Source organism: Hyperoodon ampullatus (genome assembly GCF_949752795.1).
Source record: "Hyperoodon ampullatus genome assembly, chromosome: 4".
Lineage (NCBI taxonomy): Eukaryota > Metazoa > Chordata > Mammalia > Artiodactyla > Ziphiidae > Hyperoodon > Hyperoodon ampullatus.
This window is the reverse complement of record NC_136917.1, coordinates 58,498,562-58,521,576: the sequence shown is the minus strand read 5'-3', so window position 1 is coordinate 58,521,576 and position 23,015 is coordinate 58,498,562. Positions and strand designations below refer to the sequence as shown.

General features: G+C 52.0%; 1 protein-coding gene across 1 annotated transcript in view; it reads left to right on the top strand.

The window, feature by feature from the left end:
- Window positions 1-1,736: 1,736 nt before the first annotated feature.
- Window positions 1,737-23,015, top strand: part of PSD2 (pleckstrin and Sec7 domain containing 2) — a gene marked incomplete at its 3' end in the record, with an annotated part of 36,150 nt that continues 14,871 nt past the window's right edge. The window contains exons 1-7 of the mRNA XM_079704132.1: window positions 1,737-1,769; window positions 4,075-4,499; window positions 7,685-8,125; window positions 8,509-8,703; window positions 11,528-11,608; window positions 14,806-14,918; window positions 15,644-15,702. Of these exons, the coding sequence (XP_079560258.1) occupies window positions 1,758-1,769; window positions 4,075-4,499; window positions 7,685-8,125; window positions 8,509-8,703; window positions 11,528-11,608; window positions 14,806-14,918; window positions 15,644-15,702 (1,326 nt within the window). The 5' untranslated portion in view covers window positions 1,737-1,757. The remainder of the gene's footprint in view (window positions 1,770-4,074; window positions 4,500-7,684; window positions 8,126-8,508; window positions 8,704-11,527; window positions 11,609-14,805; window positions 14,919-15,643; window positions 15,703-23,015) is intronic.

Genomic DNA, 23,015 nt, shown 5'->3' with positions numbered 1-23,015 from the left:
GAGTGCTGTGTAGTCAGAGAGGGCCTCTCTGAGGAGGCAGCACTGGAGATGAGCCCTGAGTGACAGAAGAGGCAGTCATTTAAAGATCTAGGGAGGGCTTCCCTGGTGGTGCAGTGGTTAAGAATCCGCCTGCCAATGCAGGGGACACAGGAAGATCCCACATGCCGCGGAGCAGCTAAGCCCGTGCGCCACAACTACTGAGCCTGCGCTCTAGAACTCGCATGCTACAACTACTGAGCCTGCGTGCCACAACTACTGAAGCCCACGCGCCTAGAGCCCGTGCTCCACAACGAGAAGCCACTGCAATGAGAAGCCCGCACACCACAACGAAGAGTAGACCCCGCTTGCCGCAACCAGAGAAAGCCTGTGCACAGCCACAAAGACCCAATGCAGCCAAAAAAAAAAAAATAAATAAATAAAATTAAAAAATATAAATGAATAAAATAAAACCATCATAGTAAAAACTGGTTTAGGCTGGAACCATAAAAAAAAAAAAAGATCTAGGGAAAGAGCATTCTAGGCCAAGGGTACAGCTGGTGCAAAGGCCCTGAGGTGGGAATGAGCTCAGGGAGCAGAAAGAAGGCCAGTGTGGCTGCTGGGGTGGGGGATGGGCTGAGGGCAGTGAACCAGCTCAGGCAGAGCCTTTTTAGGCCATGCTGAGGAGGCCAGATTGGCGATGGGAGCTGATGGAGGGTTGCCAGTGAGGGAGGGGTATGATATAATTTGTGTTTTCACAACTCACTCCAGCTGCCATGGGAGAGTGGGGAGGGGGATAGGGTTGTTGCAGGAGCAGCTGAGACCCAGAAAGTGGCTGGCTTGGCATTCAGCCCTGGCCCAGCCAGGGTTCCATTACCGTCATGGACCCCATTTTGGTTGGTGCTGAAAAAGAGGCTGCTATGCCCAAGGTTATCCCAAGGGCAATCACAGGAGCCCCTGCTGAGAGAGGGGCCTGGTTCTGGCTGAGGGAGGATGCGGAGAATCTAGCCACTGCTGGGCTGTCATTTGTAGGCGTCTCCTTCTCAGGAGTGGACCCTGTGGCCCAGCTGTACCCCCTCCCCTGCTCTTGCCAGCAGGGCTGGAAGTGGGCAGGGTCACTGCTTTGTGTAGACTCTTCTGGTTGAGGATTTGAGCCGTGATCTTGAGGGAGGGTCTGGGAAACTGGGCCTCATCCTGTACATCCAGCCCATGCAGGTGCAGAGGGAGGCTACTCCTGAGTCTAGAGGTAGCTACTCACTGTGTGACCTGGGGCAAAGCCTTTCCTGGTTCTGTGCCTCCGTCTCCCCGTATGTCAAATGTGGTAGTGGAGAGAGTGGGCCATAGCTGCCTTTCTCCTTGACCTCTGTAGTGAGTTTGTTTTTCCTTGGATCTCAGCCCTCTCATCATTCATGACCTTAAGTTCTGCTACCAGCCCTGGGGAAGGAGAGCAGAGGTGATGCCCCCATTCTGCAGATGGGTTCACAAAGGCCAGAGGGGACAATGATGAGTCCCAGGTCACATGGTGATTCAGAGTGAGGACTTGGGGCATTGTTTCACGCCTCTGCCCTGAAGGGCACCCTTCCCTTGGGCCCAGCAAGAGAGGGGGGTCCTGGCTCAGCTCTTTCTGGGCTCAGCTGGCCTTTAGCCCAGGCAGGGACTCTGGGCCCCTTCCCAGAGTGGAGCTCAATGTGCCCCTTGTCTGTCCACCCCCAGAAGCTGAGGACCCGGCCCCGTGCCCGGTGTTGGCAGAACCTCCATCTTGCTCTCAGCTGCAGGAGGACATGGCAGGGCAGGTAGGGCTAGAGCCAGCCTGAGGCAGCTGCTGGAAGTTGGAGGTAATGTAGGGGCCTCCCAAGAGGTCCTTGATTTGTCCATAACCCTGGCTTTGGGGCTGGTGTAGACTGAGCACCAGGTGAAGCCGCTTATGCTCTCAAATCTCAGGCCTCACTGGGAGCTCAGGCAGAGCCCTGGCCAAAGGGGGGCTAAGCATCCATGTGTGGGTGTGGGAGCTTGAAGAATCCTAGTGGAATTAGATTGAAACCCTGTGCCACAGATCCAGTGCTCACCCAGGCCTGTGGGCTAGAAAGCAGGCCAGAGGACTAGAACTCAGGCAGCAGGCCCAGAGGCCCCACTGTCCCTCCTCTTTCCTTTCTAAATTCTCCCCTCACCCCCAAGGAGTCTCAGCTGAGGAGATTACTTCCTGTTCTCTTTGCTCTGAGTACACAACCCGAGGGAACAGATTGAAATAGCAACTGCAGCAGCAGGGATTTAGGGCAGACCAGAAAGAATCCCTCACTCAGTGCCGAGCCCCTTGGGGTCTCCAGTGTCCTAGGATCAGGGCCCAGATATTCTAGAGCCTAGCTTTTCAGATTTTTTTTTTAGTCTGTGGAAGTTTTGTTTTGTTTTTTAGAGTAAAATCTTATGCTCATACAGTCTTCAAAACTCTAGGAGGTGACAGTCAGGGTGGGTGGGCTGGGGCCCCAGATCCCCATCGGTCCCGCCTGCTCTCTTGTACTCCATGTTTGAAAACCAAGGGGTACATGAATCTTAAGTGGTCCTGTGGTGGCAGAGCTCCCCCACAAGGGCCCAGAAGCCCCCAGAGAAGTAGACTCACCTTCCTCTCCAGGCTCATCTCTAAGTGGGAAGTTTCTCCTGGAGTCTAACCCAGTGTTTCCCAAACTTGCCTTATTATAAGAATAACAGATTACTATACCCGTTCCCTATAGATTCTGATTCAGGAGGCCTGAGGGAGGGCCTGTCTGTAGTTTAACAAGTTCCTCAGGTGATGCTTATGACTAGGTGAGTATGGGAAGCATGGGCCTCACTTAAATCCCTGTTGCTGTACCTGCGTGCCTCTCCTCCTCCCGCCCTCTCCTGAGCCCGCAGCACCCTTTCTCCAGAGGAGCGTGGGGTTCCTGGAGGAAGCTGAGGTCCAAAGAGGGGAAGAAGGAAGTTTTTTGGAGGGACTGGTCTGTGTCCTTGGTGGCAGAGGCCACTAGGGGTGGGGTGGGGCAGAGATGGCGGAGGGGAGAGCCAGAGCACAGCCCGTCACATTGCCCGCCCTCCTGAGACTGGACAGGAAGCTTCTGGGAAATTGAGCTTTTGTTCTGATCCGTTTAAAAAAGGGGGTGTGTGTGGAGATGGCAGGGAAAATGGGTCTCCTCATTTTGCAGAGGAGAAACAGACCCCGGGCAGGGCAGAGGGGAGGGGGGCTGGCCTGGGTGGAGCAGTGAGGAGTCCCAACGTGGACCCCACGAGGCCGCACAGTGAGTGGGGCGCCCCTTCCAGTGCTCTCCCCTGGAGGGCCCCGTGGCAGCCTCCTCACGAGTCCCTCCTCAAGGATGGGTGAGTGCCGGGGCCGGGGCCGGGTGTGGAGGGGAAGCCCAGGCCCCCCACTCCTCCTTCCTCCCCGTGCAGCCAGGGCTTTGGGCGCTCAGCGGTGGAGGAAGCCCCGCTCTCGGCCAGTCTCCTGGGTGGCGCCGCCCCACTCAGCACCCTGGACAGCGCCTCCTCGGGGCCTCCCTTTGGCTTCTCTGGGGTGGCCTCTGTTCATAAAGCTGCACTTCTGTTGACTTCCTTGCCTCCCTACTTAACTCTCCCTCTAAAGGCAGCCCCCAGTCCAGATCTTTTCAGTCACCACTTGTCTCGCTCCTGGAGCCAGGGCAAGGGAACATGGAAAGAGGCAAGGTGGCTGGTTGCTGTAGGCCTGGGGTTTTGTTCCCTTCACTCACCAGCGGGAGAGGAAGTGGCCTCGGAGGAGTCCTGGACCCTTCCCTAGTACCTGCCAAACTGGATCTTCCTCGGAGGGTTTTGATGAATTCTGAAGGGCACAACAGAGATATATAAGAGTTAACAGGGAAGGTAGGACTGGGGCACACCAGTGGCTGGGGGTCTGGGGAGAGGTGAGTGGTGCTGGCCTGAGCAAGGCAGTGTGGAGGCCACAGCCTGAACCCAGACTCCAGCTGAGAGGTCCTGAGAAGATCATCTGGGCCATCCTCTTGTCCTCAGGCAGGCTGCCTGCTGCTGGTTCTGCTGGGCTTTGGACCCCCAGCACCTGCTCTTTCTGATCCACCCCTTTCTCTCTCCATCCGCTGCCAGGTCAAGTTGGGTCCCAAAAGCAGCCAGCACGGGGTAGAAGCAGTGACTGCCATGGATGAGGATAAGCTTCTCTCTGCACTGCCTGGGGAAGATGGTGCCACCTGCGACCCCAGCCTGGAGCCTGAGGAGGAGCCTGGGGTCCAGAATGGAATGGCATCCAGTGAGGACCTGAACAGTAGCCACACCAGCCCAGGGCATGAGATGAGGGGCACCCTGGTGGACACTGAGGGGCATACAAAGGGCCTGGACATGACCCTGCACGGCCTCAGCCTTGGCCTCTCCCTCACCAATGGCCTAGCCCTGGGGCCAGACTCAAACATTCTGGAAGACTCTACAGAGTCCAGGCCCTGGAGGGCTGGTGGGCTGGCGGAGGGAGACGATGCCTCCAGGAGCCTCTGTCCAGACACTGAGGATCCTCCACTGGGGTAAGTAGGCGTCTCGGGATGGGGGGCTCACCACATTTGCTCCAGTGCTGTGTGGCCTGGGCCTAGCCACTTAGCCTTTCTGGTTCTTGTTTTTCCTCATACATGAAATGGGAATTTTATGTCTCTGTTTTGGGAGGATAAGGCCATAAGAGAGATTTCAAAGGCCAGCAGGCCTGTTGTGCCCCACCCCAGCCCCCCTATTCACCATGGGCTGTTTCTTTTTAAAAAAATTTTTCTCTTCCATTGTGGTTTATTACAGGATATTGAATATAGTTCCCTGTGCTATACAATAGGACCTTGTTGTTTACCCATTCTCTATATAATAGTTTGCATCTGCTAATCCCAAACTCCCAGTCCATCCCTCCCCCACCTCCCCTTCCACCGTGGGCTGTTTCTATGTGGGGTTGGAGGGCCACACTCCCTCCATCCCAGGCTGGACATCAGAGTTCCAAAATGCCTTGATGTGGGAGGTCATCTGGCCTATCCCTCTGCTTCCTGGAGATGAGAATGTCCCAATTCTGCAACTGACCTCAAGAGAGTAGGCTTATGTGGATTAATCTTTGTCAGCTACTCCTCCCTGAGTGCCATCTGGGAGTTCGACCAGGAACTCCTACTTACTGGAGTAAGTCCTACTTCCTGGAGTTACAGCCCCATTTCTATTATCCTCAGCTGGAGGTGGAGAGGCCCAGCGTCTTAGAGGTGCCAGTTGGACAAGGAGGCGAGGATGGGGCAGGGGAATGTCTAGAAACCCCCAGTGTGGGCTGAGAAAAGAAAGCATATAGTGTACCGCTGCAGGCACTGCCCCGGGCAGACAAGCATGTAGGAGGTGTGCGAGCATGTGTTTGTGGGGCATGCATGTGTGTGTGTATTGGAGTGTGCACGGGGATGTGTGAGCATGTCAGTGTGCCTGGCCTGTGCATCTGAGTTGCACGTTTGGGTCTGCACTGGAGACCCACTGGATGTGTGGGGCTGAGGGTGCCTAGGTCTCCAAGGGCAGGAATGTGAGTACGTGGGGTCAGACGCCAGTGTGTGCCGGGTGTGCCAAGAGAGGGTTTCCATCCGGGCAGGGCCTATGGGGGGCGGGGCCTATGGAGGTGGGCAGGAGGCTGGGGCTTCTTGGAGCACGCTGTTTGTATTTAGGTTGGTATAATTTTGGAGGATGGCTGAAGGTGAAGGCAGATGGAAGTTTGGAGATTAAGCTGATGATCTTCAAGTCCCTGTCAAAACTACCCCTCAGGTTTGCTCAGGTACATGAGAGGGTGGTAGATATGGGGACCATTCTTAGCTCTGACACGAGATGAGAGCCCCCAAGGGCAGGACCCTGTCTTGTTCCAGGACCCAGCATGGGCCTGGCAGAGAGAGCTGCTGGGCAGATTTTGGGTGTCTGCTCTGGCAGCCAGGGCAGTGGCCCTTCTCTTCCCTCCCCTCCTCCTGGAGGTCAGTAAAGGCAACTTCCATCCCAGCCCCCTGCTGGGCATCCTGCCACCTTTGCCTTTTCGGTTTCTGCACTTTCCCCACTTCCTTCTCCATATGAGGCTGCCGTCTCAACTCCTGGTGGGACAGGGGTGGCCGATGGCTGTGGCCTCAGCTTTTCTCTCTCAGGTCAGTATTTCTCCAGGAAGCACTCAGGGATCAAACTTAGGCACTGGGGGTCCAAGGAGGGGTTTGAGGGGGTGGGGCACTTCCCAGTCCTCCAAATATGGCTTAGTCTCTGCTAAGCCCCAGGGACTAGGGGCTAAGCAGGGCATAGCCAGATCCTCAAGGTTACCAGGGGTGTGCTTCTTTGCAAATGGTGGGCCTTGATTTATCTGAAATGGGCTGGGCTCAGCCTGCTTCTTTCTTTTTCTGTCTCTTGCTTTTGCTGTTTCTATGTTTCTCTCTCTCTCTCTCTCTCTCTCTGTGTCTCTTTATCTCTGTCAGAGATATCTCTGTCAGAGACTTTCTGTCTCTCTTATTCTCTCTGTCTTTGTTTTTCGTGCTCTCTATATCTCTTTTCTCTGTCTCTTTCTTATCTCTCTCTTATTTCTCTTCTTCCTTCTCTTTGTCTCTATTTTTATCTCTTTTAGTCCTCTTCCTTGCCTGTTTTCCCTGCTTACTTGTGCATCTCCCCAGTGGATAAGAGGCCTCGGTTCATCTATGTGTGTTGCTCGATTTTAGGTGCTGGGGCTACATCAGTGAACAGAATATACAAAAATTCCTACTTTCATGGAGCTTATGGTCTAGTGAGGAGACAGATAATATGTCATAAAAATAAGAGATAATTACATAGTATGTTGGAAGGGGACAAGTGCCTTGGAAAAAATAAAGCAAGAAAAAGGGGCTGGGGTGTTTGGGGGCAGGTCCTAGTTATAAAGAGGGCAGTCATGGTGAGAAAGGGATGCGAAAGGAAGACTTCAGCTTGAGGAAAGAGCACTCTGGGCAGAGGGAACCTCTGGTGCAAAGGCCATTTTTGGGGGCGGCACAGGGCTCTGCAAGGGCTTAGGCAGTATACTGGGCTGTGGGGCTGATAGGCATCTGTCCATTCACCCAGTGCACCACTCAGCAGGGTTTAGAGGACCTACTGTGCGCTGGGTGCTCCCTGGCCTTGTGTATGGGTGGGGGGAAACAGGTGTAAATAGGGGAACAAACAGAATACTACATGCTGAGAGGGGCTGGGAGGAAATGAAGAGGTACCCTGAGGATGGACACTACTGAGGGGCCAGTGTGTTGGGTGGTGTGGGCCTGCCTCCTGCAGTCTCTCTGAAAAGGTGACATTAAAGGCAAGGCCTGAGAGCTAGAATGTGGCAGCCAGGCTAAGAACCACCCAGGTTGTGGGGACAGCAAAATTATGACCCTGTGTGACACTAGCTGTGATGGGGAGCCTGGAGGAAGCAACTCCCCACCCCCTTCCCAGGCTAGGCTGAGGGAGAGTCTCACATTCATTCATTTAGCTCAGTGATGCCCACTGTGGGCCAGGCACGGTGGGCAGGGGGGCAGGACCACACCTGTCCTTTCACTGCTGTGCCCCAGTACCCAGTCCAGCATCTGGCACCTAGTGCTCAGCAAGGGTTGGCAGAAAGAACAAACAGGACACGATCCATGCCCACTCCCTGCCCCCAGGGAGCTCCCAGACATGGATTGGTGCCATCCTAGCACCTGTAAGGGGGACACCTGGCAGGATGGTGACTGGTCCTCGCATCCCACAGGCCAGGAGAACCAGATGTGCGGGACGGCTTCAGCGCCACATTTGAGAAGATTGTGGAGTCGGAGCTGCTGCGGAGCACACAGTATAGCAGCCTGGACTCCCTCGATGTGCTGAGCCTCACGGATGAGAGCGACAGCTGCGTCAGCTTCGAGACCCCCCTCACGCCCCTCATCCAGCAGCGGGCCCGGGATAGCCCTGAGCCAGGGGCCGGCTTGGGCACTGGGGACATGGGGTCCGAGGGGGACATGGGAGCAGCTGGCGGTGATGGGGAGCTGGGCAGCCCCCTGCGGCGCTCCATCTCCGGCAGCCGCTCCGAGAATGTCCTGAGCCACCTGTCTCTCACGGCTGTGCCCAATGGCTTCCATGAAGATGGACCCCCGGGCCCAGGCGGGGACGAAGAAGATGAGGAGGAAGACATGGACAAGTTGCTGAACTCAGCCAGGTGAGGCAGGGCCCAGGCTGGGAGCCGAGAGAACCATTGAGCAGATGGGGAAACTGAGACCCAGAGGAGGCAAAGCAAGTTAGGACATCCGGGGGTCTGGAGTGAACAGCCCTCTGCAAGGTCATCGTGCCCACCCTCTGCACCCCCAGCCTGAGGTTCCATTCTGCCCTTCCAGGCCTTTCTAGCCAAGGTGGGGTCAGGGAGCTGATCATCTAATGATGTCCTTTGAGGGCTTTTCTAAAAGTCTGACTTGATTCTGTCCCGATGCAGTGGAGCTTCTTTCCCTGGTCTGACCCCTGGATTTTCAGAGGCCTGGGGAGACCTTCCAGCCCCCAACCACGGCTTCTGACCCCCTCCTCCCCAACCCCACCTTCCCTCTGCAGCGACCCCAGCCTGAAGGACGGCCTGTCGGACTCAGACTCAGAGCTGAGCAGCTCGGAGGGGCTGGAGCCTGGCAGCGCAGACCCACTGGCCAACGGGGGCCAGGGCGTGAGTGAAGCTGCCCGCCGGCTGGCACGCCGCCTCTACCACCTGGAGGGCTTCCAGCGTTGCGATGTTGCCAGGCAGCTGGGCAAGAAGTGAGCTCGTCTCTGCACCCCCACCCCAGGCAAACCCAGTGTCTTCCTCAGCCCAAGGCGGGGTGTGGGTGGCTGCTGTCAGGGGGGCCTGGTTCTGGGGACTCCCAACAGTCCCCAAGAACTTCTCCTCCTGCCACTGACCTCATTCTGGGCCTTGCCCTAAATCTGTTTCCTTTCTGGGCTGCCTGGGCGAGGACGCCCCCGGCTCTGAGGGAGGAGAGGTGTGGCGGGGCGGCCCCTCGGGGCTGGGGGAGTGGCATGTGGCATGTGGTTATGGGGCTGTGGTGGACGGTAGTGAGGACAGAGCAGCCGGGCAGGGGCTGGTGGGCCACCTAATGGGGCCAAGGAGGGAGGGGAACCTGGGCCTGGCTGGGACCTTGGGGGACCCAGGAGCTGGGGAAGGGGATCCTGGCCCTCATTAAGCCCCATTCACTGTGTGTCTGTTGGGACCAGCTGAAGGGGCGGGAGCCGCCAAAGCACAAGTCCCGGTCTTTGGACTCGGGAGAAGGGAACTAGCCAGGTTGAAGTCCTGAGGGGTAGGCAACAGTCAGCTGTGAAGTCAGCTGGCGTGTCCTGAGCAGGTCCGGCCAGCAGCATGTCCACCTGCCTTGTCCTTCTTGCCTGGCCATCCAGAGGGCCCCCAGCACCCACATAAGCCTTCAAGATGCACAGAAGCAGGCCGGGCCTCTGGAGAGAGCTGCTCCCAGGCTAAGAGAGGCAGCCCAGACTCTAGACCCCAAGTCAGAGCTGACTGGGGCTTAGGCCACAGGGAAGTCCTGAGGATCCCCCCTTCTTCCTCCCTCCCGACTCCTCCACCCTCCGTTGCCTCCAGGGCACTCCTGCCCTGGGCCTCCCCAAAAATCGCATCACCCACACCCTCACCTCTCCCACTGGGCTATAGTCCCGGAACCTAATGACATCCTCCTTCATTACCGTTGATCCCCACCCTCCCCTGTCTTTTCAACCACTCCCTCTACATGAGTTTTCCCATCATCATTTAACTGTGCTTCACTCTTTCCCATCTGAAACAAAAATCCTTCCTCAAATCATACTTCCTCCCCCGGCCTCTTCACAGCCAAAATTCTATTTTCTGCTCTGGATGGCCTCTGTCCCCTCCCCTTCTGCACATTCAGTGCCTCCAGGTTGGCTTCTTCCCCTGGAGGGGCCCTTCACAAGCCCCTCTTACTAGAGTCAGTGGCGGCCTGGTGTCTTTGAATCCGGTGTCTGCTACTGGGCCTCAACTTTCTCCCCTTCAACAGCCTTGACACACCGGTCACTCCTTTCTTTTTCTTTAATTAAACTTTTTATTATGAAAATTTCAAGCGTACACAAAGGCAGAGAAAGTAACATCTTAAACTTCCATGTACCCGTTACTCAGCTTCAAAGTTATCAATATTTTTCTATTCTTGTTTGATCTATTCCCCCCACAGCTTCTTCCCCTCACATTTGCTAGAATATTTTAAAGCATATTTCAGACTCTCGTATCATATGATCCATAAATATTTAGTATGTGTCTCTAACTGACTAGGATGTTTTTTTAGACAGTCATAATTCCATTATAATTTCTGACAAAGTTAACAAAAATTCCTTAGTATCTCTAACATTCGGTCTATGCTTAATTTTCTCTGGTGTCTCAAAAATGTTTGTTCAAATCAGTACGCAAATAAGGTACATGCATTACATTTGGCCAATATGTCTCTTAGGCCTCTTGTAGCCGACAGCAGTTGCCAGTCCCCCTCCTTTTTGTAATGCCATGTATTTGTTGAAGAAACGGAGTCATTTGTCCGGAAGAACTTCCCACGTTTTGGATTTGGTGTCCTCATGGTGTTACTTCACACGTTTCTGTAAACAGGAGGGAGAGCTCGGGGCTTGATTGGATTCAGGTGGAAATATGCTCTGTTTTTTGGCAAGAATTCATCACCCCAGTCTTGAAACACTCTCTTCCTTGGCCTCCAGGACAGCATACCCCTACCTCTCTGGCTGCTGTTTGTCTGTCTCCTTCTCTGGCTGTCTCTTCCCTCAGCTCACCCTGACAGGGGTTCTCCTCAGATCTCTGACCTGGATCTGCTGGCCTGTCTGTGCCCCCTCCTCTCACATGGGCTCGTCCCCCCTTCCTACTGAGTTGTTAGTCACCATTAAGGGCTGATGACTCTCACATGGGTGCTTCTAGCTCTACCTGTTGTCCTGGGCTCTGGGCATCACCCCAGGGGCCATCCTCTCTGTCGTGCCCCACACCCACTCCATCCCTCTCCACGTCCTGTGGATTCTGCCACCCAAACATCCCTCCTCCCCACCCCTTCCATCTCTCTCGTGGACAGCTCCTACCGCCCCCGTGGGCCTCCACTCCCCAGGCAGTGTTCCAAATACAGATCTGACCATCTCATTCACCCCTTCCCTGCTTCAAACTCTTCCAGATCAAGTCCCAGTCCTTGCCTCGGCCCTCAGGCCCGGTTCCCTGCCTCACCTCTTGCCACCCCCATCCCTGCTCTCCAGCCCCGGCCACATGGCCCTGCTGGTAGCTTCCTGGACAGTTTCCTCTATTGCGGACACTTTGCATCATCTCACCTCCTCCTCCCTTCACGTGGGTGGCTCTTCCTTTCCTGAAGGTATTGAATGAGACATCACCTCCTCTAGGAAGCCTTCCTGACTCCCCCACCTCCTGGCCCAAGGTTGAACTGTCAGAGCCCAACTGGCCAGCAAGGGAGACAGCAGAGGAACCGGCAGGTCTGGGTGGGTGGGTTAGGGTCCCCAGGGGCCCACTGCCACAAACCCCCGCCGTTTGCTGTGCCCTGCTTCTAATGGATAACCCCTGCTCTCCTGGCAGCAACGAGTTCAGCAGGCTGGTGGCCGGGGAGTACCTCAGCTTCTTTGACTTCTCGGGCTTGACTCTGGACCGAGCACTCAGGTCAGTGGGGCTGGGATGGGATAGTGCCCACAGGCGATACAGCCACACATCTGGATTCTCCTGCCAGCTCTACTGTAAACTTGCTGTGCGAGACCTTGTACAAGTCTCTTGACCCCTCTGGGGAGGCTGAGGGGAAGGGGTCATGAGAGCAGCAGCAATGCAGAGACTCAGTGAGTGCTGGCTCTGCGGTGGGCGCTGAAAATATGAAGGTGGGAATGCAGTCGTGACTCTTCAGGAGGGGAAAGGGCCAGAAGGCTTGCCTGTACTGAGCACTTCCTGTCTGCAAGATGTACCCTTTACACACCCTGCTGACTGCATCTTAGCAACACCCCTGTAAGGTAGGCGGTATCATCCCATTTACTTGTGGAGAAACTGCGGGCCAGTTCCCCACAGTCACTGAGGGAGGAGATAGCCAAAATGGAATTTGCCCTCAGGTCCTGTTGGTGATTGGACCCGGGGAGTGGCCCTCAGGAGGGGCAGGTACAGGCCCCAGGGAGCGGAGGGCAGGGAATGGGAAGATGCAGCCCAGTGTCCAGCGGACCCGGCGGCAGGGCCAGCAGGGAGACCCTAGGCCAGAGCCCTCTTGGGGAGGGGCGGCGGTCTCTGAGCTGAGGGGTGGGTGGTCCCATGTATGTTAGATCTGTTCACCTCCTACGTGCCTCTCACACTTTTAAAAACTGTATTTTCCCTTTTTTTTCTCTGTTTCAGTTGGGATATTTTCTATTGACCTGCTTCCAGTTCACTTACCCTTTCTATGTGTCTCATATGCTGTTAACCCCATTTACTGAGTTTTCACTTTCTATCGTTTTATTTTTCAGTTCTGGAAATTTCATTTTATTACACATTTTTTGGGGTAGGTTTTAATTCTCTGAGGGGAATTCTTCATCTTTTGATTTATTTTCTACTTACTTTCCCCATCTTTCCCTCTCTTTCTTTGAACATATTAGTCGCAGTTATTTGAAAGTCCTTGTCTGCTTTTACCCCGAAATCTGCATCATCTGTATCTGTTTCTATTGTTTCTCTCTTGGCTTTCCATCTTATATCCTACTTCTCTGTGTGCTTAGTAATTTTTTTATTAGATGCTGTACGTTTTGTATAGAATTACAGTGGCTCTAGATCATTATGTGTTCCTCCAGAGAGGGTTTACCTTGTCCCTTGCTAGGCAGTTAGAGGAGGGCAGGGAGGCGCAGTCCTAATCCATCCAGGGCTGAGCTGAGGAGAGGCAGCCCTGAAGTTTGGTAAGGCTCAGTGTTCACCCCGATCACAGGGTGAAGGCCGCAGAGAGCATGGTGTGTTCACTGGGGCCTCTCCCTTTGGTTGGTCCTAAATCCTAATTTTGTCTCCTCGTTGCGGCGAGACTGTCAAAAAACCAAATCCCTCTACTTCTCAGAGAGGCTTTCCTACCCATTACATCTTTAGGTTTTGGTAGATATCTCACAGGGAGAACTGGCAACATGTTTACAGCCCCTCAAGTCTCCCAGTTTGTCTCTCCAGCTCCGTGAAGCCACTAATTGTTCTGCCTCTTGCCTGTGCCTGTGATTGGCAGTGTCCCCGGGGAGAAAGCAGCTGCAGATCAGCCTACCTCTCCCCAGTTCTCTCCTCTCCAGAATCTTGGTCCTATTGGTGTTTGTTTCGTCGGCAGTTTTCTGATAGCTTAAGAGAGATGTATTTTGTCTGGCTGTTCTCATTGTTCTCAGTGGAAGTGTTGGGCGGCTGCAGGCTACTCTATCCTGAGCTGAGTCTGAATTTTCACACTGGATGATTGGGTGGGGAAGGTGTTTGGTGGGTTGGGCTCGCAATCAGAGGCATGAGTGCTGGGTGGGAGGACCTTGTATATCCAGCCCAATAGATTGAGGCTCGACTCTGCAGGCCCTGGGGAGCCCCAGAAGGTGCTGGGTGTGAAGCAGTATTTTGGGAGGTGGTACTGGCAGCAGTGTGCTGGCGGCCTTTGATCCAGAGGCTTCTGAAGAGGGTCAGGTGGGAGAGGACGAGGCCTGAAGTTGGGCTGTGGGGCAGAGGAATTATTGGTGTGAGAAGCACAGAGGATACAGCAGACAGACCCGTGGTTCCCAGATGCAGGGTAGAGGGTGGGCACTAATGAGGCTGATCCCGGGGGCAGCCTGAGTTTAACTGGAGCTTGGTGAAGACCCCTGAGGAAGGGGTGTTTGAGCTGGGGAGCCGGAGCTGGGATGGATGACTCCCAGGTAGGATAGGCTACGGTTGGGATGTGGGATGGGTTTTAGAAAGTCCTAGTGGAGTATGAGGAGAAGAAGGAGAGGCCGGATGCAGGGAAGAGAACGGGGAACAGGAGAGACAGGGAAAGGAGGAAGCCTAGATGGCGGATGGAGTGTTTTTATACAGCAGTTGATTGATTGGGATTGAATTAGAGAGTGGTCTGCAGTTTTGGTTGCCTTGGGAAGCCTCCAAGGGTAAAGACTGGCCAGAATGGGGCTCACAGGTCCCAGGGTGCCTTAAAAGTAGCTTGCGAGAGGATAAAGCAAAGTGGGCATTACAGAAGCCAAGTGAACCGTGGCAAAATCAGGGACAAACTAGTCTCATGAACCCAGGATGAATAGAGGCCCACACTGTCTCAGCTTGCTGTTTCCCTTCCCAAGAAAGGGCGTGCCTATGCCCCAAGTGAGGGACCCCAGCCCCATCTCCCAGCCCCTCTGGTTTTGGCATACTCTGCCAGGGGCCCCTGAGAGCTGGTGACCTTTGAATTTGGCCTTGAGAGGGACTCAGAGCTGCCCAGCAGAGGAGGCTCAGACTTGGGGTGGGGGGAGTGAGGGAGGCCAAGGTTGGGCCTGGGGCTCAGCTGGTAGCGCCTCAAATGAGGAGTGGGAATGGCTGAGGGAGAGCAGTCTGAGGAGCGGTGTGGATGGCCCAACCATGGAGGAGGGAGCGAGGAGTGGAGCGGATGCTGGCACTGAGGTGTTCGTCTGCCTTTGCTGTTCACAATCTGTCCCCTGCATCCTTCCAGAAGGGCCCTGGAGGATGATGAGGGCTGAAACTCCACACTCCAGAGGCCATTATGCGGGTCAGGGTGCCTCCCTGGGCCCAGATGCTGGGGCTCTGGGGCCTCAGCCCCCTTGGGCAGGTTTGGGTGGTGTTTTTGTGTGTGGGTCCTACCCCGAGTGAGGATTCAGACTGACTCAGGGGCTCTTGGAGGCCCTCAGCATCCTTGCATTACCCTCCAGAACCTTCCTGAAGGCCTTTCCGCTGATGGGGGAGACACAGGAGCGTGAGCGGGTCCTTACGCACTTCTCCCGCCGGTACTGCCAGTGCAACCCTGACGACAGCACTTCGGAAGGTACGCCTCGCCCCACTCCCCTGCCCCCCAGCCGGGCCCTGGCTTCCTCCTACCTCTGGTCCACCTGCCACTTCTGTCCTGCTCAAGAAACATCAGTGAATGAACGATGGCAGGTGGCATGGGGACTGTCTGCTGGAAACGGAACCTCCCAACTGCCCCGCCCATTGTCATTCCCTGTGCCTGAAAGTCCTCCGTCCTGGAATCAGTCCTTTGGGTCCTCATTCTCTGTGGTGCCCTATCGCAATGCTGATTGTTGGTGTGGTGGGAGTCCTGGTGTGAAAGTCTGGGTTGGGGTCCTCTTAAGTGCAGGACTTGTCCTGTGGAGGGACCTGAGTCCCAGGACCTGGGGGACTAGGCTGGTTATTAGAGGAGACATGGGCCATGGAAGGGATATAGCCCAGGACCCAGAGCCATTCCTGGGTCTGAGATTCAAGGTGAGTTTGGCCACAGCGGGCAGGAATCTGGGCTAGAACAGGTCCAGGGTGGTCTCGTCACCTCTGAGGGAGGGGTTGGTCCTGACCTGGGGTGAGCAAGTGATTCTGATGCTGTAATGGGGGGGACACGGAGCATCACGCAGGCCCTGGGCCCTGATGTGTGGTTGGCAGGTGGCTGGCCTCTACTTGTCTCCAAGGCCTCCAGGCTGGCTCTGACAGGAGGCAGGTGGGAGCCTGGGGTTGGGAAAGAGCTGGGTGCTCACGCTGAGGGTGCCACCGTCTCTGATTTAGATGGGATCCACACGCTCACCTGTGCCCTGATGCTTCTCAACACGGACCTGCATGGACATGTGAGTTGGGGAGGCAGGGAGCGGGTGTGTCCTCTCACTGATTCATCCCGAGTTGTCCAAGGGCCAGTTCTTTCTCCAGCCCCCTTCCCGAGACCTCCTGCTCGCTGGCCGTGTTTCTTTGGCAGACCTGGGAGTTGGGCAGCTGGGCTTCTAGACTTGGCTCTGCCCTAGTTTTATCCACTTGAGATCTGCCTGGGTACCTGCCTCCAAGCAGGGCAGTAAGAACAGCTGAGGCGCATGGGAATTTAGGATGTGCTAAATAAGACGTGTGCCCCTAGCCGTGTCCATGCCAGACATTGCTAAACAATCACATGTTCTTCCTACCCCTTGTGCTGTAAGCCTGAGTGCAGTCCTGTTTAAGTGCCACACCCCAGGCAGCCCCTTCCGGTCAGCTGGTAGATTGCCCTCAAGAGGCATTCTCGTCATGCACCCCTCACCTCCCTGCCCCGACTAGGCAAACAGAGAAGTGATAGGTGGGTGCCCCGGGCTGTGAGCCTGTGTCTGGTCTGGCATCTGGGCATCTCAGTGCTGCTTGTGGCTCAATAATTCCTTCTTCTTTCCTCTGTCTGCTCCGGGGACCCCCACTTTGGGCTCTCTTGCCCTCTCTCAGGTGGTAAGTGTAGCTGGTGGTCTGCATGCCCTGTGAGCCTAGACCCCATCTCCATGTTCCCCTTCTGTGTCCCCCATCATCCCATCTGGCCCACTGATCACTGCCCCGTCATTGCTCACCCCGGGGTGGTCAGAGCCCCTCTGTTGGGTTGGGGATATTTCAGTGACTCATGGGGACAACAGGCCAGCGCATCTGGTTCCAAAGTTAACCAGGAAAGTCCAGGACATGTAGGGTGGAAGAAAGACCTGGGATAGGTCCAACTTCAGAGCCTACTCTTGCCTCCAGGTGGTACCTCTGTGACCCTGGGCAAGACACTAGCCCTCTCTGCGTCTCAGGTTCTACATCTGTGAGGTGGAAATAATGATTTCCCCCATAGCGTCCTGGGGAGACCTGAGAGAGGTATCACCAAGTGTTAGGGTCTGGCACTTAGTAAGGATTTATTATTTAATATTATTATGAATAATATTATGATATTATACATTATAACATATTATAATATATCATAACAATATATCATAGTAATATTATAATAATATTATAATGTATTATTTTATACATTATAGCAATATATTACAATAATATTATAATATTATTGCACAGTGATAATAATCATATGTATTATTAATATTAAAATTTAAATAATGGAGAGTCCAAAGCCCCAGCCTGTAGATCCCTGGAAGATCAAGAAGGTGAAGTGCCCCGCCTGATGGCAGCCTGAGCAAGCATGGGCACACTGGGGTACCTGGCCTGGGGAGGGTGAGAGCCTCGCTGACCTTGGCACGAAGAGTAGTTGTGTGACAACTTTGGTTATGTCTGCCTGGGCTGTCAGCCTGGGTGTGGAACAGGAGAGAAGACGTGTGTATTCCATGGGAGTATCATCAGAGCAAATGCCCATTAACGGGCTGATGTTCCCCCAAGACTGCTTACTGTTTGTTTACAGAGAGCAGGTGTTGCTGGCTTACCTTAAAAGGAGCTTTAAGCACACCCCTCCTCTCCCCATCCCCACCCTTGGCGGGGCCAAGGGCCATCTCAGGACCCAGTCACTCCTGTACCAGCCCTGGATGCCTCTCCCTCTGGTTGAGAGCTGCTAACAAGGGCAGCAGTCAGTGAACCCCGGGTCGAGAATACTCTCGAGCTTGGTGGGACTTAGCTGCCCATGGCACCACCTTAATGCCCACAGCTGAAGAGAAATATCAACACCTTCATAGATCAAAAGCGGGTGGGGCAGGATTGTTCATACTTGCAGCCAACAGACATTGAGGATCCCGTCTCTCTCTTGAGGCAGTATTGCAAAACATCAAAAGCAAGCGTTCTGGGTTGGAGTCCTCTGTATTTCTCCACACAATAGCTTGTGACCTGGAGCGAGTTATTTACTTCCCTAAACCTCAGTTTCCCCATCAGAAAGTCCCTGTAAGACTTAAGGAGACAGCACTTGTAAAGTGCTTAGCCCAGGGCCGGGTTGTTGCAGTTACTGTGAGCTTCCCAAAGGACCCCAACGGAAGTGGCATCACCTGCTTTGTTCTTTTCCCTCTCCCTTCCTGCTCTCATTCTTCTGCTCTTTGACAGAGACTGAGTGTCTGGTGGAAGGTGGGGATCTCAGGAATGTGGGGCCTGCTAGGGCCCCCAGAAGTAGCTCTGGTCAAAGCAGGAGGCAGTACAGGGGCTGGCAGACGGAGTAGGTGCACCCTCTTCAGATGGGCACAGCCTGGTGGAGGAATCTGGAGGACTTTCTGTAGGAGGGGCATTTGGACTCTAGGGGCTCAGCACCTTCTGTGTTCCATAAAAAGAAGGAAAGAGAACCCCTGCCTCAGGGTGCCTACCTTTTAGTTAGAGGAGATAGAAGATAAAGAAGTAAACAAGTGATTAAAGCAGTGATAGGTCTGTGAAGGGAATAAACAGGAGGGTGTGATGGGGCTGGACTGGGGGTCAGGGAAGGTGTCTCAGAGGAGGCACGGTTGGAGCAGAGATGTGGAGGATGAGCAGGAGCCAGCCATGGAAAGACCAGGGACAAAGCCTTCCAGGCAGAAGGACCAGTGGGGCTGGTTTCCACCTTTTGGCTATTGTGAACAGTGCTATGAACATACATGTACAGGTTTTTAAAATTTTATTTTAATTTTTTAATTGAATGAAAAATTCTTTGAGTTCTGTAGTACTTTACAATTTTCAAACGTTTCACACACATGATTTCATATAATCCCATAATAACCCTTTCCCCCTGCGCTTCTACTGCCCCTCCCCCCTTCCCTCTCCCCACTGGAAACCACTAGTTTGTTCTCTATATCTGTGAGTCTGCTTCTGTTTTGTTTTATTCACTGATTTGTTGTATTGTTTAGATTCCACATATAAGTGATATTATATAACATTTGTCTTTCTCTGTCTGACTGATTTTACTTAGCATAAGTTTTTGTTTGAGCACCTGTTTTCAATTCTTTTGAGTGTATACCTAAGTAGTGGATTGCTGGGTCTGATGGTAATTCTGTGTTTAACTTTTGGTGGACAGTAAAACTGTCCATAGTGGCTGTTGTTGGAGTCCAGGTGGGAGATGATGGTGGCCGGGGCAGACAGGGCAGTGAACATGGAGAGAAGGGACAGATGACGGAGGCCAGTTGAGGGTGAGCCTGACAGGACGTGCTGATGGGGCTGATCAGGGAAAGAGAGGAGTAAGGATGGCTTCAGCATCTGGCTGGATGGGGGTGCTGTTTCCTGAGATGTAGAAGGAACTTCCATAGGTGGGTGGAGGGCGTGGTGAGTGGGAGAGCTGGGGCTCAAGTCCCATTTGTGACATATTGTGTTTGAGATGCCTACTGGACATGAACATGGGGATGCCAAGGAGCTGGTGGGATAAACGAATCTGGGATGCAAGAGAGAGATGGGGTGAGGAGGTCATTGTCATCCTGGTGGAGTGAAAGCCATGGGATTGGCTGAGTGCCTCAGGGAGAGAGGCGGGCTGGTGACCTCGTCCCAGGGCATGGCATTATTTAAAGGTCAAGCAGAGCAGCAGGAAAGGCTTTGAAGCAGCCATGGAGATGGGAGGAAAACCAGGAATGTGCAGTGTCTCAGAGGTCAAGAGAAGAAAGCGTTTCAAGGAGAAAGGAGTGGCCAACTGCTTAAAAGGCTGCCATGAGGTCAAGAAAGATGTCAACAGAAAAATGATCATTGAGGTTGGAATGCCCATCGGTGGGTCATTATCACTGCATGGTCAAGGTCATTGGAGACCTTCACAACAGCACTTTAGGTGGAGTGGAGAGGACAAATGCCAGGCTGGAGTGGGTGGAGATGAGGATAGGAGGGGAGGAATTGGAGGATGTGGAGAATTCTTTTGCGATATTTGGCTTTGAGTGGGCTCCTGAAATGAGCCACTGGCTGGAGGGGTCTAGGAGGAACTCTTTCAAATCTGACTAGGGCATGTGTGTATGTCAGTAGTATCCACTAAGCAGGCAAGGAGAAACTGATGATGCAAGAGAGAGAAGGGAAAATCGAAGCTTTCCTTGAGATGAGCAACAGAGCATAGGTGGAGAGTGGCTTTAGCTGGGAGTAGGGAAAGCTCATTCCCCATGACAGAGTGAGCTGGAAGGGGAGGATGTCAGAAGAGGGTGATTTTAACCTCCAGACAAGAGAAGATGGGAGCTTGGGTGAGAATTGGAGATGGAGACAAGGAGAGGTATTAAAAATGTATTTTGGATGTGCAGTCACTAGCACTGGTTAATGGAGTGAACGCTGGGGTGAGGGAGGGAGAAGCGTCTAGGCTGAGGCCAGTAGAGGGGGGAGGAGATGGATGGGAGAAGCTGTGCCATGAGCTTTCAAGCTGAAACAAAGATAAGTTTTTTTTCAAGAAAAGCTTAATTTCTCTCAAACTTGGGTTGCCTGAAGGTTAGCAGTGGGAGTGCTGGGGAGGTGGGTTGGTGCTGGATGGTGGAGGACTGGACAGATGCAGGCGTTGGGATACTATTCTGAAGACTTGGGGCGGGGGGTCCTGCCCATTCTCAGATGGCATCTAAGAGCCATCTGAGTGTCATACAAGAACTTTAAAGGAACACTGAGTACAACTCAGGTTTAGTCTAGATTTGCAAACAGTGATGAGGGTTTCCCTGCCCATGGGACTTTCAGTTGGCCCCTCTCCTTGCCCTGAAGGATGACATCTACTTTCTTTCTTCTTGGCCTGTCTGATTCTGCTCTTGGGGGGAGACTTAAAGACAGGCTGGGATTGTTCTGACCCCAGGCCTGCGCAGGCAGGTCACGCCAGACCTGTGGAAAAGGCCTTGGAATGGGGCTGTGGCCAGGCCAACCATAACTCTTTTCTGATTGGAGACAGAAGCTGTGGGAACAGTTTTGAGGGTCAAGGCAGCAGGGAGGCCCTTTTGATCCAAATGGTGGTGGAGGAAGGGAGGAACTGGGAACTTGGAGGCCCCAAATCATCCATGTCAGCTCGCCTTTGGAGTTTCTGGACACGCATCTTTTCCTTCTCTCTTTCCCTTTTTCTCTCCCTCCCTCCCTCCCTCTTTCTTTCTTTCTTTCTTTCCCTTCCTTCCTTCCTTTCTCTTTCTCTCTCCCTTTCTTCCTTTCCTTTCCTTCCCTTCCCTTCCCTTCCTTTCCCTTCCCTTCCTTTCCCTTCCCTTCTCTCTTTCTTTTTCTTTTCTGGTACATGTCTTTTTGCCTGGTTATTGTTGTTATTTTATTTTAAATCAGGTAATTCACCCAATATGATTTCACTTTTTTGCAGTTGATTATCTTACTTTCCCATCCAGAGAGAGATTGATTTTAGTAGATGAAAGTGTATTCTGCATTTGTTGGTTGTAATGTTCCATGTGTTAATAAGGTCAAGTCTTTTAACTGTGTTGTAAAAATCTTGTATATCCTTAATGATTTTTTTATTATGGTAAAATATACAAGACATAAATTTACCATTTTACCCAGCTTAAGGTGTAAAATTCAGTGGAATTAAGTACGTTCACATGGTGTGCAACCATCACCACTCTCTTGTTCCAGAACTTTTTCATCACCCCAAAAGGAAACCCCATACCCATTCTCAGTCACTCCCCATTCTCTCCTTCCTCCAGCCCCTGGCAACCACTAATTTGTTTTCTGTCTCTATGGATTTGCCTATTCTGGATATTTAATGTGAATGGAATCATATAGTATGTAGCCTTTTGTATCTGGCTTCCTTCACTTAATGTAATGTTTCCAAGGTTCATCCATGTCGTAGCATGTGTCATAATTTCATTTGTTTTTATGGCCGAATAGTATTCCATTGAATGGATATGCCACATTTTGTGTACCCATTTGTCTTTTAGTGAATGTTTAGATTGTTTCCACCGTTTCGATATTGTGAATAGTGTTACTCTGAATATTTGTGTACAAGTTTTTGTTTGAACACCTGTTTTCAATTCCTAGGGGTAGACCAGCTGCATCTTATGGTAATCCTGTGTTTAACTTTTTGAGAAACTGTGAAACTATTTTCCATAGTGGCTGAACCATTTAAAATACTCACTAGTAATGTATAATGGTTTCAATTTATTCACCTCCTTGCCAACACTTCTTTTCTTTTCTTTCTTTGTTTTCTTTTATAATGATAGCTGTTTTAGTGGGTATGAAGTGGTATCTCATTTTGGTTTTAATCTGCATCTCCCTAGTGACTATTGATATTGAGCATATGTTCATGTGCTTGTGGCCGTTTGTATATCTTCTCTGGTGAAATGTCTATTCAGGTATTGATACTTTGCCCATTTTTGGGGGTTTTATAATTTTTATTTAAAGTTGTAAAAAAAAATTAAAAATTGTGGTAAAATATGCATTACGTAAAATTTACCATCCTCTCCATTTTTATATGTATAGGTCAGTAGTATTAAGTCTATTCACATTGTTGTGCAACCAGTCTTCAGAACTTTTTCATCTTCTCAAACTGAAACTCTATATCCATTGAACAACTCCCCATTCCCTGCCCCCCAGCCCTTGGCAACCACCATTCTGCTTTTTGTCTTTGTGAATTTTACTACTCTACATACCTCATATAATTGGAATCATACAGAATTTGTTTCTGTGGCTGGCTTATGTCACTTAGCATAATATCCTCAAGGTTCATTGATGTTGTAGCATGTATCAGAATTTCCTTCCTTTTTAAGGCTGAATACTATTACACTGTATGTATATACCACATGTTGTGTATCCTTTCATCTGCTCATGGACATTTGGGTTGCTTGCATCTTTTGGCTACTGTGGATAGTGCTGCTATGAACATGGGTGTGCAAATATTTCTTTGAGACTCTGCTTTTAATTCTTTTGGGTATATACCCAGAAGTAGTATTGCTGGATCATATGGTGATGTTATTTTTCACTTTTTGAGGAATAACCATGCTGTTTTCCATAATGATTGCACCATTTTACATTCACACCAGTAGTGCACAAAGTTTCCAGTTTCTCTACCTCCTTACCAACATTTGTTATTTTCTGCTTTTTGATAATAGCCAAGTTATATCTTATTATAGTTTTAATCTGCATTTACCTAATGATTAGTAATCTTGAGCATCTTTTCATATGCTTATTGATCATTTGTATATCTTCTTTGGAGAAATGTCTATTTAAATCTTTTGCTTTTCTTTAATTGGGTTGCTTGTGTTTTTGTTGTTGAGTTGTAAGAGTTCTTTATTTATTCTAAATACTATACTCTTAGAATTTGGTTAGAAAAAATTTCCCCTTTTTATAGATT